Raw genomic sequence first — 18,585 nt, 5'->3', positions numbered from 1 at the left:
CAGAAAACACTTTGTGGGCTGTGTGTAATGTTGCTTCCCTGATTCCCTCAGTTCCAAACCAACATTCTGGTCAATTCCAGGATTTCACTATCCTGAGTTCATCGAAGCCTGGTAAAGGAGGACAAGTAGATATCTCCGCCTACCCTATATTTTGTTGTCCAGGTGTGACCTTTGTCCTAATACCTAAAGTGACAGTGACCATTGGGCAAGTGTTTCTTCTGGTCTTCAGGATAGTGTTAAAGCAAGTTTCCAACTATGCGAGAATTAAAACAGACAAGAAATGAAGAAGGGGTGTTTAAGCAACCAAGTCTTCCCTGGCAGAGAAGAGGAAGCCGTGAGAAGTGAACAACAGGTTTATTTGCATACACACAGGAGAAGAGCTAGCAGAGCTGGGAGAGAGGTGGGCTGTGAGGAGGTAAGGCTTCAGCAGAGGAAGGCACCTTGACAAACAAGGGACTCCCGGCTTCGTAAATCAAGCACAGTAGCAACCTTCGTTTGCCCCAGGCCAGCTACTCAATTAATTCCTTTACCTGCTGTCCTAAAGACATAGGAATCACTTAGAAAACCAGGTGGAAAATAAAGTGGAGAGAAATGGTTTTATATACCTGGACCAGCCACTTAAACTTTTATGTACAAGATGTAGAAAAAAAAAACCCAAAAGGCACTTTTGAATAGCTCTTCATCTAATCAGTGTCATCATTCTGCTAGTCAAGTACCTATCATGGAACAATCTGGGGATTAAATGTGCCTCCAGAGTCGGGGCCTCAATTCTATATGGGTTTAGGCAAAGGAATCCTGGAAGTAGGTCCACTAGGTTCCCAGGACCACAGTCACAGACAGGAGATTTCTGGAAATGAGGCTGGAGTAGCCACAGAGACAAGCATTCTCAGCCTGCTTCTGCGGGTATCTCGTGGGGCCTATCTCCTGGCAAGCTGAATCTGGGGTGCTAGGAAGTCTCTCCCAATATGAAAGGCATCCTTACTTAAAAAGGATCTTTCTTGGATACAAATGTTGAACCAGAATGAACCTTGACTTCTCTTTTGAATACTCAAATAAGATAAGGCTTTTAACATGAAATGTACCTATGAAGTGGCTGGTTCACAAGGAAACCTTAACTACTTCTTTATTCTCCAAGAAGATACTGAATTATCCTTAGAGAAAAAAAGGATATCTACTGATTAAATAAATCAAAGAGATTGGGTATGCTGACTAGGAAGGGGAAGAGAAACACACACTGAATGATTATATCTTTTTTGTATATAAAGGATTAAAAAATTCCAATTTAATAACTTTTGGAAAAAGCAAATGTAAAATGACTTGGGCTTATAAAACCAGAATTTACAATTATCTGTGAAGAGTCAAAGACAAATCATAAAGCCATTTTGATTACAAATCCAAAGTAATTCTAATGGTTACAGAATCACTTTTCCCACTCTCCCAGTGAGATTACAGGTGTTAAATTGCAAGCATCTCTACTGCTCCTCACACTCCTTCATCTCCTTCTCTCTTCTAAAGCAGTGTTTTCACACCCAAGTCACATCACACATACCAGGCACATCTTTCCTTTCACAACGTGTAGCAAGATTATATCTCCTTTTGGCTTCGATCAACAACATTCTCTTTATAAATAACCTCTCCTCCTCCAGTGCCTAAACCCATCCAAGTGTTTATCCTTCACAGGCCGTCTCCCTTGGTCCCAGTCCCAGTAGGAGAGGCCCTCCTCTAACAGGATCAGGGAGGCCACACCAGTCACACATGGGGTCCTCTCTATACCACTGCCGGCGGGGTACCTAGTTGTCTAGCACCTTTGTGCTCAAGAAAGTTATAGTGTTCTCCTCTCTCTCTTCCTCATTTCTTGCCAATATTCTCCTGTCTTTTCGTGACTTCTATGACAAGAGAGCTGGTCATTCCTAGTTATCCTGTCTTGCACATACTTCATTGATAACAAAGTGACCGTAACTACCATTGCAATGCTGACAATCTCTCGGCCTTTCCCCTCTCAATCTTTATCTACCTAAACAAAATGGAGTGGAGCCAGGAGTCTTAAACCAGTGACTCTTCTCTTTACACGCTCTGCCTCCTCTCAGACCTACTCAATAAGAATCCGTTACTTCAAGATGCTCACTGCTCTGCAAGATCTAGTCAGAACACCACAACCTCTGCCAACCACAAGCCTGAGGGAAGACGCCAGGCCCATTAATTCTCACCAATCACTTTGGGTTGAATTAAATTAATATAGTACCACACTTGTTCTTTACTACACTTGTTAACACACATAACATCCACTGTAGTAGCTTGAGCACAGAGCTCTTGAGAGCTGTCTTTTCCCCTTCTTCAATATGCCTAGACGCCATCACAGGGGGCCAAGATAGCGCCTGCAGGCCTTTTGAATGCCTTTCAGAACTAAGTATCTAACTGGTTAAAGTGTTACCCACAACTAGTTAAATTTTATGGCCTCCATACAGTATGTGTTGTAACATCGCTCCATTTGCAATCAGTGAAATTTATTAGGGATCTATGTTCTCTTGAATCTCATCTTAAGTGCTAACCTCTCATTAGCATTAAAAATGCTCCACTTTTAGTACATTTATGTTAAATGTTCAATGCCGAAGTGCTACTACGAGAAAACATGGAAGATTTCTTTAAGAAAGGAACCATGCTTTCCTTCCCAGCACAGCCGATGGGCGGAAGGGCCGTTCCCATGCTCCTTCCAGTCTTTCTGCACAAATCTCTGCTCACTGGCAGCACAGCCTGGTTTAGCAGGTACTCATCGTTAAGACCAGAACACCTACAGCATGTAAACAAGGTGAGATGGCAAAAAGCACAGATCCACAGATCCTTCTCTAATGGAGAACTGAAGACGAAGTCTGAAACAATGAGCTCACGCGTGCCAGTGCACATACACAACTCGAATGTCTCAACGAGGGTTTATGTTAACAGAATCTGCACAGGAACACTATGCTGTTTTACTAGAAAGAGTCACTGGGATTTCCCCCCTTTCTTAACACAGCACAAGCCAAAGGCCAACTAAACATCAGACCCATTGTTGAATAGAAGGGAGCAGCATCAGACACAAAATTCAGGCCCTGGTTTTATGTGCCTTTAATACCTTTTTTTTTCCTTTCCTCTTTGTTCACTAAACAGGATTAAAAAAATTTTTTTTTGTAAAGCTCCTTTTTGTAGCTTTTTGTTTTCCCTTTGTATTTATCATGTTTTTAATTTCTTCTCTGAGGAGGAATTCTCTGAATCCGGATCTTCCAATTCACCTCGGCGCCTTTTGCGGCCGCTGTGGCCGTGCGTGGCCCTGCTGCTGCCTACGCCTGGGGGGTCAGCAGGGTCCTCTCTCGTTCCAGCACTGGGGCTCTCACAGGCCATGTCAGACCCACAACAATCTTTGTGTAAGAGTGTCCCTGTCAGGGACAAGTTATGGTCAGTGTCTGAGCGTCCTGGGGAAGAGCAGGCCACTGCTTCCAGTTCCCCAAAGTTCTGTCCATTGTTGTGGGGGTGAGGGAGCCGGGGGTGTAAACGTCCATTGTTGTGGTTGGCACAGATGGTTTCGAGGCCCCTCTCTTCACTGTCATCAGACTGGGTCCTGGGACAGTTGTCAGACTCACTGTTGAGAGTGGAGCCAGATGCCTTGGGGACAGGAGGAGAGGGTGGCTCCTCAGCCCGGCTGCTCATGGCCTTGCTCAGAGCCTTTCCATTGAGCTTCTTCGTTTCAAAAGAGTATTCTACAGAGTTACCATTGTTAGTGTCCTGAGAGGTGTCCTCTGGTGCCTCTGCCCAAGAGTGGCCGCTGTGCTCGTGGCCCGAGGCAATGCTGGGGTATCTAGCAGAAGTCTCTTCTTTTAAAGCATCCTTGCTGCGGCCTTCAGGGGACAGGTCCTGGTTCCTCTGGGCTGCTGCGTTTAGACAGGCTTCCTTGCTGGAGGAAGGGGCTGGGCTGTCCTTACGGCTGGTTCCTGCTCTCCCTTCATCCGCTTCCCCAGACACCAGGGAGCTCTCTCCATCTTTATTTGAGTAGGAGATATAGGAGTAGCGGAGCCACTTGTAAGCTTTATAAATCTTCCGCTCAACTGACTCTATGTCGGAAGTTGGTGATGCCCGGCTTGGCTGAACCTCCAGGGCGGAAGTGCTCCGCTCAGGGGAGGAGGTGGGGGAGGAAGAGAGGTCGTCCACTTTGATCTGGGGATAGTCATAGTTGTCTTCCCCAATGTAGGTGTTGGCGGGCTTGGGCGGGACGCTGGGCCTCTCTTCTCGGGGCGTCTTTTGTCGGCGCCGCATGGCATTCCGCTGGCGGGTGGATGCTCGGCGCTCATTCAGCTCCTCCTCATCCTCGGAGCTGCTGGAGCTGCTAGAGCTGCTGGACTCATCTTCGGGGCTGGGAGACCGCGGCCGAGGGAAGAGATCGGTGTCCAGTTCAACCTCACAGGCATTTTCTTCAGAATCGGACTCGTTGGAAAGCGCCAGGAGGCGTTTGTCCTGGTAGCGCCGTAGAGCTGACAGGCGCTGCTGGCGAGAAGCTGCGTCCTCGCAAGTGGGTGGTGGCGGAGTTGCGGCCACTGTGTTTGTGGTGGTGACCCGGAGGGGGCCCAGGTGGAAGGCGCTGTCCGCAGACTCATCCACTGTGGGTGGGGGGGAGCGGGGCAGCGAGGCCGAGGATTCCGAGTCCGTATAGCCCGAGCGCTCGCTGACCCCTGCGTGTAGCTGGAGGATGGTGCTCTCACTCAGGTCGCTGTCTGAATCAGAGCTCCAGCCCTCAATCTCACGGCGCACCAGGGAGTCAAAGAAGGCCATCATCCGGGGGTCTTCCTGTACAGACTGGTTGGCGTAGTCATGCGACAGGCCACTCCCACTGTTCAGCACAAGGCTGATGTACTCCTCATGGGTGTAGAGGCAGCGGGAATCATCCTCAATCCGACCGTCCAGGTCTCCGGTACACCCTGGCTGCTTGTATGGGCTCCAGATCTGCACAGAAAGGGAAATCAAGACCAACAGGGCTGATTGGAAAGTGCTGTAAAGCTGATGATGATAAAGAACACCAAGGCAGAGCTTCCCCAGGCACTTCCTATCATTTAGCCAGGACTTGCCAACCAACTTTAAAACATACATTCTTTGCCCTGGCTGGTTGGCTCAGTGGTAGAGCGTCAGCCTGGCGTGTGGGGGACCCAGGTTCGATTCCCAGCCAGGGCACATAGGAGAAGCGCCCATTTGCTTCTCCACCCCCCCCCCTCCTTCCTCTTTGTCTCTCTCTTCCCCTCCCGCAGCCAAGGCTCCATTGGAGCAAAGATGGCCCAGGCGCTGGGGATGGCTCCTTGGCCTCTGCCCCAGGCGCTAGAGTGGCTCTGGTCGCGGCAGAGCGACGCCCCGGAGGGGCAGAGCATCACCCCCTGGTGGGCAGAGCATCGCCCGTGGTGGGCGTGCCGGGTGGATCCCGGTCAGGCGCATGCGGGAGTCTGTCTGACTGTCTCTCCCCGTTTCCAGCTTCAGAAAAATACAAAAAAAAAAAAAAAAAAAAACAACAAAGAAAAACATACATTCTTTATCAGACTGGATTATTTTGGGCACATATAAAAACCGAGGCGTCTATAGTCAGATGTGGGAAAAAGCACGGTCTAGGCCTTATCGTTAGTCAGGAGACCTCAGTCCTATCTCTAGGCCCGGGATAACCACACACCATCTCCCTCGCAATCCGCCTGCCCTTTTAACTTCCTCTATTAGTGATGAGGAAATTATAAAATTTCAGAGGATAGATGAGGATTTCAAGATTGACCAATGTGTTCAAAACTCTCAGAAGACTGAAGCTGTGTGTGCACCACTCTGCCGCCGTGAAAGCAGCCCCAGCAGTCAGTCTCCGCAGCAGCTAATATTTCAGCCTGTAACTCACTTCTCTCCAACTGCAACTTTCTGTTTTTAACTAATGGGAATTGCTTACTGGAGCTTGATGAGAATAGCCCACTGCCTACACTGCAGTTCCCTCTTGGACACGCAAGCATCAGTTACCCAGGGAACTGGGTTCTCTTAACTAGGGAGCTGCTGGTTTGCTCCCCAACTCTTCTGTGACTGCAGGAATAGGTAGGATACCCCTACCTCCACCCAAGACTGTAGGCCCATCCCTTAACACTTTTCCATTCCATGGTCAGAAACGTGGGCTCCCTGATTGATCAATGTCACCCCATTAAAATTAAAAAGAAAAAAAAGAAAAAATAGAAAAAAAAAGAAATGTGGGCTCATAGCCCAAATGTCACTGAACTAGGATTCAAACTCAGGTCTGTCTGAATGCAAAGGCCCAACTTTGTAAGTTGAATAAGTTAAGCAAAAATCAAGTTCAAGGTAATTAAGTTGTCATTGCAAATGAGAACGATTACCTTCACCTGAATGCCAGTCTGGTCCACAGAGCAGCACAAAGAAACTTGGTTGTATTAGCCGGTAGCCATGGCAACTCAGATGAAATTCCAGGCAATTTTCTTGCCTGACAGGCTGGTGTCTATCTTTAGATGGCACCCAACCCAGAAAACTGGCTCCTCATTCCCTATCCTCTATCAAGACAATGGCTGGCTCCATTTCCCCAAAGCTATCCAAGGACAAATTCGCCTCCACGAATTTCCTGAAGCCTGTTCCCTCACGCTTTTACTTCAACTCCTGGTTGGTAGCGCCTGTTTAGAGGATCCCCCGTTCAAGAGGGGCTAAAGAAACCTTCCAGGTTGGGTCTCCACCAATTCCCAACTCACATTCATCCCTCCTTCAACTCTGTTCCCTGCCCACAACTACTCCGTTGTTCTTCCCTCTCCAGCTTCACAGTCTCACCCAGGGGAGTTTACTGCAGTGGTTCTCAAACCTTGGCGTGCACAAGAATCACCTAAAGAATAATTTCAACATTGACATTTCAGCCCCACCCACCCTTAGAGATTTTGATTCAATAAATCACGGATAGAGATCAGGGTTCTGCATTTTTAACCAAGCATTCATGGAATGAGTAAGTGAACCAACTTTTAAGAAACACTAGAATATAGCTAGTAAAAAGTAAGTAGCAGAAAATAATGGATTTGTCTAAAGTGAGTCACAAATTCTTTGAGACTCAATGTTTGAGAAACATTAAAACACAGCCTTCAGCAACAGGCACAAGCTGTAATGTATCTCTTAGAATAGATGTCTGAAAGAAGTTCGAGGGCAACGAACACGAGAAACACCATGAGTGCTAGCAGCAGAGCTACGGAATAGCGTTATGACGACCTCCTTATGGAAACGCTGAGCTGCCAAGCACTGAGCCAAGTGCTTCGTGGGGATTCAGTCATTCAAAGTGACTACAGAAATGGGGGCAGGGTCCTAAAGGCAGCGCCCTTAGATGTTTTGTGGTCTTAGTCTGTATTCTGGGCCAAATCTCTCACTGCCCCAGTTTAAAAATGTTAAATGTTCCTAACCATGTGGTTTAACATGAAGCTAAGTCTATATGTACTTCACAGAACTCAGAATTTGTTAACAAAAGTACAAAATATTAATGGTAAGATGCTGGTCTAACTATCCAACAAACTAGTTTCTAGGTTCTAATCTACTATCCAGGGCCCTATGTCTTCACTTCAGGAATGAAAACTATTACACTGAAAGTCAGCTTTTATTTGGACTCTGGAATATATTAAGTTGAGGTAGACTTTCATTCCTGAAGCTTGGAGTAATGGAACAAAATGCTGGATCAGGAGGCAGGAGACTTGAGTGTGGGTTCCCACTTGGCTCCTAGTTAGCTGGTGACCCTGGGTGAAGCTCAGCTCCCTTATCTAAGCAGTGGATAGATGACAGTTATCCAATATGAAGATTCATAGCAAAACAAAACCCATCATAAACAGCCAGTCTTCTAGCCTCAAGAGATTTGCCGCACAGAACTGCGGGAGCAGGCAGAACAGGTCGGCACCCCAGCCTCACCACTTTATATAGCCCTGGGCAAATGACTTCACCCTTGAAAGTTTCTTTTCTCATCTGTAGAAATGAGAATCATATCCATAGTCCATACCAAAGCATCAAAAAATGTGATGCTTTCTCTTTCATTTAGTGGCTGAATACCTCAATCAGCAAGTTTTGGACACATCCTCCAAGAGACTTTTTAACACTAGAAGTACCGATGGTCCCTATTACCCTGGTCTTCCTTCATCCATAAAATATCTATTTAAAGCATTTGTAAACTTCCTTCCTTCCTTCTTTTGTTTTTGAGAGAGAGAGAGAGAGAGAGAGAGAGAGAGAGAGAGAGAGGAAGGGAGAGAGATAAGAAGCATCAACTCTGCCTGGCCGGTAGTGGTGCAGTGGATATAGTGTTGACCTGGGATGCTGAAGTCCCAGGTTCAAAATGTTGAGGTTGCCAGCTTGAGCACAGGCTCATCCATCTTAAGTGTGGGATCATCAACATGATCCCACAGTTGCTGGCTTGAGCCCAAAGTGGCTGCTTTGAGCAAGGGGTCACAAGCTAGGCTGGAGCGCCCCCCCCCATCAAGGCACATATAAGAAGCAATCAATGAACAACTAAAGTGATGCAACTATGAGTTGATGCTTCTTCTTCTTCTTCTTTTTTTTTTTTTGAGAGAGAAGCATCAACTTGTAGTTGCGTCACTTTAGTTGTTCATTGATTGCTTCTCATATGTGCTTTGATAGGGGAGAGCACTTGAACCGAGCCAGCGACCCCTTGGCTCAAGCCAGTGACCTTGGGCTTCAAGCCAGCGACTAGGAGATCATGTTGATTATCTCGCGCTCAAGCTCAACGAACCTGTGCTCAAGCTGGCAACATAGGGGTTTCCTAGGTCAATGCTCTATCCACTGCGCCATTACCAGTCAGGCATTTTTTTTGAAATTGTTTATTTCTTTACAGTAAAAGTCAACAACTCAGAAGTGAAGCCATGAAAATACAACTTCCTGTCATATTAAATGTAGCTAGCCATGCCTCCTTATAGGGCAAGGTTAATGAGAAAAGGAAGAGGGATGAACAGCTATCCCTCCAAGCCCAGTGAAAAGTTTAGCTCAAGAGGCTGCTGAGGAAAAGGATACATTTCAGTTCTTATTCAAGTATCATCATAATGGAAAGCAATTAAGTAACAATGTTCTGACCTACACAGTGACCATGGCATGCTTGAGGCAGCAACTCTAAGTCCCTCTTCTCTTCTCCCACTATTATACTAAATTTAGAAATTTGTCCATCTATCAAGAAAAACTACACAGGTAAGGACCTCAATTGCTACTCAAGGGTTCTCCACATTCTGTAATCTGGCTTCTATAACAGTCTGGGCCTACCTCTGGCCTACCTTCCCAGCCTTGTACCTTAGCCTCCTTCTTGTGCTCCTCACTTTTGCCAAACACAATCATTTTGGCCAAAACAGGTCCTACACTTTGCTGCTTCTGAGCATTTATTCATAAGCATAATATTTGGAACACAGTAGGTGATCAACAAATATCTGTTGATTCAATGACATGATATCCATTCCCCTATTTAGAATGTTCTTCCAATATTACTCCTCCCCTCCCTTTTGCAGCCTTAGTTCTTCAAAATCTAGTTCAAATACATACACTGAGATTACCCCAGACGGGGGAAAAATCTCTCTCCTCCCACAGCACTTTTTAAATACCTCTTGTACACCTATTGCATTTTCCATTATCTTTATTTCTTGTCTCTCCTACCAGGTCATCAATTCTGAGGGGAACCTGCATTACCTTTCTTTACCTTTGTGTTACCCATAGGGCCTAGCACAATCGGCATACAATAGTTATAGCACATATAGGGTGAATAAATAAATATTGGTGTGTGAGAAAAAACTGTCAGTATTTGCCCCATCTTGTCCTCGCTTCTGTTTAACTACAAAATGAACACCGTCCTTTGCTACCTGTGGGCATTTGGGGGGATAGAAAACCTGTTATGGGTGAGAAAAGGCTGACCCTGACAAAGGTAGCAGTAAAGGACAAGACAGGGAGAAGGTGGGATAGAGTGGAGAGAGAAGCAGAGAGAGAAAAGCAGGCATCAGGCTGGACTAGAATGTGGTGGGATGATGTTCTCTGAGCCACTGATCCTCTAAGAAATAGCAAGTAGGAAAGTGACATTTATCAGAATAGTCAGAAATTGTCAGGCACAGGTAAGTCACAGGCTCTCCTGTGAGCACCCTTATTTGACAGATGGGAGGCAGACTCTAAGAGCTGCTGAGGGTACCAGCTGTCCTCACTTAAGGTTTCAGATGGCTAAACGTACTTCCTGCTGGGACAGGATTCAGACTCCACTGGAACCTGGAAGCAGCGAGCTCCATAGTTCAGTCTGGATAACCTCAGAGAGAAAACATTTTCTTCCCTTTCTCTCTGAGAACTTGGCTAGTTTCCAACCTATGATCTTTAGGGTAAGGACTCCAGTTGACTAAACAGTGATTGGGGAGACTCAGCACAGAAACATCCCAGAGTGCATAGTCAGGCAGGAATCTTTCTTCTAAAGGAGATGATGCCCAAGCAAAGCTCTCTGAGAAAGAGAATGATGTCAACAGTCCAGGAGAGGACATGTTACCATGCCAACCCATTAGTCATAGGCCAAAGGAGAAGGGAAAGTAATGCAAGGGACAAGGCCAATTCAATGACTGCCCAAGTGAAGTACTACTGAGATGATCAAATCCGGCAGGAACATCAGGCTGCCTGCTGGCTGCCTTCCCACTAGTATGGTGAATGTGGCAGCGCCCGGGGAAGAACAAAGAACAGGGTTCTTTCTTAGCTTTACCACTAATTAGCTGTGTAATTAACCCCAGACAGTTAAGTGGCAACATAAATATCATCATCTGTAAAAGGAAAAAGTTAGTAAAAATGATCTCTAAATCCTGTGTTAGCCCCAGGGGGAAATGTGGGTAATCATGAAAGTCATGGGACCAACAAAATCTAAATACAGGAAGCTGGAGTCAGGACAAACAAGCATACTGACCCGCACTCCAACAGTGTATTTCTGATAGCTTCCCCTGCCTCAGATACAACTTGGTTTAACTCTGGATTTTTTTTAAAGAATAAAAGAATATGAAAACTACCAAATCATCACAAACCAATTTTTACTTCCCCCCTGAAACTTCCCTCAGGTTTTCAAGGCCATTTTAAGGGGAGAGAAGAGGAGTTTTAACTTTCTAGGGTGGAATATCATCAATCTTTACTTAAAAGTTATCACAGGGTCCTCAAGAATTCACCATTTGAAAAAAAGAATTTATAATTTGCTCCAAACCCTCAGTTTCAGATGTTGGAAAAGGGTTACTAACAGCTGGAATTTGAGTGATGGGCAGGGAACCATCTTTCTGTGGATACAAGCCAGGCTGGGTCTCTCAGTGGTAGGCTCTAAAAATATTTCTTGGCAGGGTTAAGTTCATTTAGTTGATGTGCAATTGATGCAGGTGTTTGGCCTCAACGGCAACCACAGTGGGTTTTGATATGCCCTGAGACAACTTAGCTCTGATTCTGGCAGTCACTTAGTTATTCCTTGTCATAGTAGGATGGCAATTAATACAAAAAGGACAGTAAGTAACTAAAGGATGATGAGTTTCTTAACCTCCAGATAAGCCTTAAAAAGCAGAATTCATCAGACTCAAGATCAAGGGCCACTGCAAATTAGCAGCATCCAGGTAGTGTCAGGTGTCAAAGTCTAGTGACTATTTTTAAAATAGTCCTGAGACATGGGGAGAAGGTGATATGACAACAGGGCAGAGAGATTGGAAGGTACTGGTCCTGAAGTGATGTGGCCGCAGTGAAGGAATGCCCGCAGCCACCACAAGCTGCAGGACGGTATTTCCTAGGCCCAGCTCTCTCTAGGGTTTCAAAGATAGGAAGGGAAACCATTTCTGTTTCTGCAAGTTGCATAAAAGTATCTGCCAGAGTATATCATGTGTCCAAAAGAGAGACACTGCGCATTTGGTAAATTCGCCTTTCTGACCACTAGGAAGTTACCTTCCACCACTCAGCGGAAACAATTGCTCTGTCAACTGATCCTTTTTCAAAGGATCTTTACAAAAGCCTGTGAGTGTACAGCTTGTGAGTTAATACTGGTCAATATATTTGAATAAATGACAATACATTTATTTCTCATTTAAAAAAATGATTCTAAAAGGAGGATTTTAAATCACTTTTTAACATAAATTTTTCAATATTCTGTAATATGTCAAAATAATTGAGAATTTTGATAGACCATTAGTATGTTTAGATATGGGGTCCTACATACATTGTTTTGGTTTCTTCCAACTGTAATAATTTCTCTAGAAGGACAGAAGGGGAAGGTGCCTCACCTTGATAATCTTTTCTACACCAGAAGAGCAGATCATGTAGGTGTGGGGGTTAAATCGGACCTGGTTAACAATAGACCGATGCCCTTTCAGCACCATGAAGGCTCCGTTGACCACCCTACCAATGCCACCTGGGAAGACAGAAGGAAACAAAAATCAAATGATGAAATGGATGAAAGTATACAGGCTCCAGTAATGGCAGGCAAACAGCTCTGAACTGGAGCTGAGATTTTTTTCTTAACTATTCTTTTTTTTAAATTCATTTTAGAGGGGGGGGGGGAGAGAGAGAGAGAAGGAGGGGAGGAGCAGGAAGCTTCAACTCCCATATGTGCCTTGACTGGGCAAGCCCAGGGTTTTGAACCGGCGACCTCAGTATTCCAGGTCGACGCTTTTATCCACTGCGCCACCACAGGTCAGGCTTCTTAACTATTCTTTACTAACAACCAGCAGAAAGTTTATTCTTACAGATAAAGTTGCTATGGAAAGAGGGAAGATGGAATATCTCTCAGCATATGTGCTCTTACCAAGAGCCTTTATTTAGCCTTTAAGCTTTGCCCACACCCACCCACTGTAATTCCATTGTCAATGAAGTTACAGCCACTTAAAACATTTCCCAAGTTTTGTATCCCCGAGACAGAATCCAAGTGTTACCTTAGAAAAGGCCAGTCATGAGCAAAATGAGACTGAACTGCTTGGGAACAGTTAGGCAGCTGAGCCAGGGACAAACAGAACCAGAAGCATATAATTACTTAAATGCACAAAAACATCTCTGGTCCATTTGCCCTCCATTTCTATGATGCAGATAGCAAACAAAACAAGCAAACATACAAAAACCACTAGGAAAATAGAGAAAATCTTTTTAATTTATTTTTTACTCTGACAGCAGGAAAGAACTAAGGATAAAGAAAGGAGCTTTGGCCCTGGCCGGTTGGCTCAGTGGTAGAGCGTCAGCCTGGCGTGCAGAAGTCCCGGGTTCGATTCCCGGCCAGGGCACACAGGAGAAGCGTCCAACTGCTTCTCTACCCCTCACCCTCTCCTTCTTCCCTGTCTCTCTCTTCCCCTCCCGCAGCCAAGGCTCCATTGGAGCAAAGATGGCCCGGGCGCTGGGGATGGCTCCATGTCCTCTGCCTCAGGCGCTAGACTGGCTCTGGTCACAAAAGAGCGACACCCTGGATGGGCAGAGCATCGCCCCCTGGTGGGCGTGCCGGGTGGATCCCAGTCAGGCGCATGCAGGAGTCTGTCTGACTGCCTCCTCGTTTTCAGCTTCAGAAAAATACAAAAAAAAAAAAAAAAAAAGAGGAGCTTTGGGTCACTTTTATGATAATTAGAGCCCAAGAATTAAGAATCTGAATTACAGAATGTGGACCTTAAAGACACCAGGTATGGACAAAAATTAAGGCCACCGAGATACAGCTATATTTTAAAGACCATCCTGTAGGTTTTCTTCTTCAATGACTGAGAAAAGTACCAGAAGCCTGGAACTTGCCACAGAGATGAAGATGTCATCATTTATGCACTTGGGATAATCTCAAAAGTTCAATTTCACTGGTAAGGGCATCACAGTCATGTACAACACATGCATCAAGTTTTGAACAGGCCCTGGCCGGTTGGCTCAGCGGTAGAGCGTCGGCCTGGCATGTGGAGGACCCGGGTTCGATTCCCAGCCAGGGCACATAGGAGAAGCGCCCATTTGCTTCTCCACCCCCGCCCCCTCCTTCCTCCCTGTCTCTCTCTTCCCCTCTTGCAGCTGAGGCTCCACTGGAGCAAAGATGGCCCGGGCACTGGGGATGGCTCCTTGGCCTCTGCCCCAGGCGCTAGAGTGGCTCTGGTCGCGGCAGAGCGACGCCCTGGAGGGGCAGGGCATCGCCCCCTGGTGGGCAGAGCGTCGCCCCTGGTGGGCGTGCCAGGTGGATCCCGGTCAGGCGCATGCGGGAGTCTGTCTGTCTCTTCCCGTTTCCAGCTTCAGAAAAATACAAAAAAAAAAAGTTTTGAACAAGCTCACTTCTGAGCAACCATCAAAAACAGCTCAGTTCATGTAGGCCGACCTGTGACCCTGGCAAACTGGCAAATATGATGCATTCAGACCCAGACAAGTGAGCGCTCACTTATTTAAGCACTAAATACCTTCTCAGTCCCTACCAGGAGCATGGCACCCCTGGGGAAAAGAACAGTTCTGGCTCCAGCTGCCACAACAGCACACTCCCTACTCCGCCTTGTTCAAACATTCTTTCCAAGCATCTCTCACCTCAGTGTTCAGAAGGAATATGACAAGAACAAACATCCTTTCTCCAGAAATTATCTGGCTCTGGGGAAGTGTCTTCTGCTCTTGGCATCCTGACACACTCCTCTTTTGCCTCAGAGAAGCTATCTCTCTTCATTGCCATGAATATATTTTTTAAAAAAAATTATTGATTGATTTTAGAGAGAGGAAGGGGGGAGGGAGAATAAAATGGGAGGAAAGGGGAAGGAGGGAGAGGAAGGAAGAGAGAAACATCAATTTGTTGTTCTACTTATTTATACATTCATTGGTTGAAATTTATTTATTTATTTATTTTAAGTGAGAGGAGGGGAGATAGACAGATTCCTGCATACGCCCTGACCAGATCCACTTGACAACCCCTATCTGAGGCCAATGCTTAAATCAACTGAGCTATCCTCAGTGCCTGAGGCCAACACTCAGACCAACTAAGCTATCCTCAGTGCTTAGGGCTGACACTTGAACCATTTGAGCCACTGGCCGTGAGAAGGGAAGAGAGAAAGCGGAAGAGAAGCAGATGGTTGTTTCTTGTATATGCCCTGACCAGAGATTGAACCCTGTACATTCGCATGGCAGGCTGATGCTCTATCCACTGAGCCAACCAGCCAGAGCTTCACTGGTTGATTTTTGTATGAGCCCTGACCAGAGATTGAACCTACATGATGCTCTAATCAATGGAGCTATCCAGTCAAGGTTGTAAATATCTTTTTATTTCATTTTTTTGTGTGTGTGTGTGACAAAAAATGTCACACGCTTTTCTAGATAAAGAGAGGGACAGATAGGGACAGACAGATAGGAAGGGAGAGAGATGAGAAGCATCAATTCTTCATTGCGGCACCTTAGTTGTCCATTGACTGCTCTCTCATATGTGTCTTGATGGTAGATGCAGGGGCGGAGGGGAGGGCTATAGCCGAGCAAGTGACCCTTTGCTCAAGCTAGCGACCTTTGGCTTAAGTCAGCAACCTTTGGGCTCAAGCCAGCAACCTTTGGGCTTCAAGCCAGTGACTATGGGGTCATGTCTATGATCCCATGCTCAAGCCAGCGACCCAGCACTCAAGCTGGTGACCTTGGGGGTTCGAACCTGGGTCCTCCATGTCCCCGTTTGACACTCTACCCACTGTGCCACTGCCAGGTCAGGCTTTACTTCATTGTTTGTTTGTATGTATGTATTTCTTTATTATTATTATTATTATTTTTACAGAGACAGAGAGTAAGAGACAGGGACAAACAGGAACGGAGAGATGAGAAGCATCAATCATTAGTTTTTCATTGCGTATTGCGACACCTTAGTTGTTCATTGATTGCTTTCTCATATGTGCCTTGACCGCGGGCCTTCAGCAGACCGAGTAACTCCTTGCTCAAGCCAGTAACCTTGGGTCCAAGCTGGCAAACTTTTGCTCAAACCAGATGAGCCTGTGCTCAAGCTGGTGACCTCGGGGTCTTGAACCTGGGTCCTCGGCATCCCAGTCCGATGCTCTATTCACTGCGCCACCGCCTGGTCAAGCTATTTATTATTATTTTTTTAGTGTGGAAGGGAGACAAACAGGAAGGGAGAGAGGATAGAAGCAGCAACTCATAGTTGCAGCACCTTAGTTGTTTGATTGCTTTCTCATACTTGCCTTGACTGGGGGGACTCCAGCCAAGCCAGTGACCCCTTGTTCAAGCCAGTAACTTTTAGGCTGAAGCCAGCGACCATGGGATCATATCTGTGATCCCACATTTAAGCTGGCGACTCCATGTTCTAGGTGAGGCTGCCCTCAAGCTGGATGAGCCCACACTTAAGCCTTGGGGTTCCAAACTTGGGATCTCAGCATCCCAAGTTGACACTCTATCCACTGTGCCACCACCAGTCAGGCTGTAAATATCTTCTTATATAATAGCAAGGTTTCAGACTGTACCAATTTATTCCTTGGCAGTGCCAATTTAGTTACTATGAGGTGCTTACTGTACTTGATGGGTAACAAAAATGTCCTTTGCCTAATTTTCCTCCCCCTATTTGAGATTCCTAATATGTGAATTATCCAAAATGGTAATACATTTATTTTTTTTATTTTTTTGTTTGTTTTTTTTTAATTCATTTTAGAGAGGAGAGAGAAAGACAGAGAGAGAGAGAGAAAGGGGGGAGGAACAGGAAGCATCAATTCCCATATGTGCCTTGACCAGTCAAGTGCAGGGTTTCAAACCAGCGACTTCACTTTATCCACCGCGCCACCAAAGGTCAGGCGAAGATGGACAATACATTTAAAGCTATTCATATCTTGGCCCAACATTGTTTGCTAATAAACCATAAAAGAAAAGAGTGAGTGACTAAAACATAGAGCTGGTGTGTTTTATTTAGAAAAACAGGATCATGGACTGACCTGTGGTGGCGCAGTGGATAAAGCGTCGACCTAGAACACTGAGGTCATTGGTTTGAAATCCCTGGCTTGCCTGGTCAAGGCACATATGGGAGTTGATGCTTCCTGCTCCTCTCCTCCTTCTCTTTCTCTTTCTCTCTCTCTCTCCCCTCCCCCTTTTTCTCTCTCCCTTTCCTCTTTCTGAAATGAATACATTAAAAAAAAAAAAGAAAACAGGAAAAGTTAAGTACCAAGGTAGAATGCCACAACAGAATCCCCTAGGCTGCCCGAGTGCTCTGCGCTCCTATGTCGGAGTGCCAGGAGGGAACGGGAGCCTGAGCCTACTCAAAGTCAAAGGGATCCATGGGAACCTAAAACATCGTCTCAATACAGCAATCTCACCACCACCAAGGAGTTCCTTCAGGTCTATTTCTGTTCTTGAGATTGATTCAACAAATAGCATTCCTGTTCATGGTCTCGTCTGCATTCTACATTTTCCAACATCTTCCTCCTAGCTGTACCTCTATTGTCACCGGCAGAGAAACTTCGAGTTAAACCCAGTATCAATCTATTGTTTAATCCTATTGCCTCAAAAAAAAGGAATTTAGTGACTCAGAGAATTTAAGGGACTTTTTTCAAGTCATATAGCTAGTAAATGGCAGAGCCAGGATTTGAACCAGAGTCTGTTTGGCTGTAATGCCTTCTATCCTTTCCACCATACTGGTAGCCTTTAAGGAATGAAAGGGTTTGTATAGGAACAAAGTCAGAAGCTCATAACTGATTTCTAAACCTTTCTGGCATAATTGATTTCTAAATCTTTATCATATAGGTTGGTTTGCTTCTTTTTTTTTTTTTTTAATAGGGACAGAGAGTGAGTCAGAGAGAGGGATACACAGGGACAGACAGACAGGAACGAAGAGAGATGAGTAGTTGTACATTGATTGCTTTCTCATATGTGCCTTGACCGTGGGCCTTCAGCAGGCTGAGTAACCCCTTGCTAGAGCCAGAGATCTGGGGTCCAAGCTGGTGAGCTTTGCTTATACCAGATGAGCCCACACTCAAGCTGGCGACCTCGGGGTCTCGAACCTGGGTCCTCCGCATCCCAGTCTGATGCTCTATCCACTGCGCCACCGCCTGGTCAGGCTGGTTTGCTTCTTAAGTCTTAAATTTAAATGGGATAAGAATCTATTCAAAGGTATCCTGAGTGTAAGCTCTACAGTATCAACACAGGACATTTCAACACATTAACACTGAACAGACCATGAGAATAGAACTGGATCTCCTGCATACCTAGAACCTGGGCCACACTACCTAAACTAAGGCAGGTTCTCAGCAAGTACTTGTTGAATGGATAGTGTTTCAGGAGAGGGCAATTCTAGAGTAAGTACCACTAAAGGAAGATAGATAGAGGGTATCATGTCTTAAAAGAATCAGCTACAACAGAACTAAAGTTTAACAACCAAACCAATCTTTCTGTCAATTTCAGTAACTTTCCGATCTGAAGAATAAGTGAAGGGTATCAATGCTTGAAAATTCCAGATCATGGGAAGACTGTTTCTATTGCTCTTTCGTGCACTGTGACCTCATCTGGTTTCTCTTCTTGGTAGCAATTTTAATGAGGTCTTTTCTCCTTCTTCCCACTCACACTGGTACCTAGGAAATCTGAAGAGGAAGCCAAAAGAGCCAAGAGACTAACAGTGTAAACAGGTACAGGAAGAATTATTGCTTCCAT

General features: G+C 45.6%; 1 protein-coding gene across 2 annotated transcripts in view; it reads right to left on the bottom strand.

Moving 5' to 3' along the window:
- Positions 1–338: 338 nt before the first annotated feature.
- The window catches only part of DCAF5 (DDB1 and CUL4 associated factor 5), a 129,277-nt gene continuing 111,030 nt past the window's right edge, over positions 339–18,585 (bottom strand). For both annotated transcript variants that reach the window (XM_066272533.1, XM_066272534.1), the window contains exons 8-9: positions 12,264–12,391; positions 339–4,968 (exon numbers count right to left, since the gene is read on the bottom strand). In XM_066272533.1, the coding sequence (XP_066128630.1) occupies positions 3,208–4,968; positions 12,264–12,391 (1,889 nt within the window). In that variant the 3' untranslated portion in view covers positions 339–3,207. The remainder of the gene's footprint in view (positions 4,969–12,263; positions 12,392–18,585) is intronic.

This window comes from Saccopteryx bilineata, chromosome 4, assembly GCF_036850765.1.
Source record: "Saccopteryx bilineata isolate mSacBil1 chromosome 4, mSacBil1_pri_phased_curated, whole genome shotgun sequence".
Taxonomy (NCBI): domain Eukaryota; kingdom Metazoa; phylum Chordata; class Mammalia; order Chiroptera; family Emballonuridae; genus Saccopteryx; species Saccopteryx bilineata.
The sequence above is the reverse complement of the archived record's forward strand: the minus strand, read 5'-3'. Positions and strand labels throughout refer to the sequence as shown.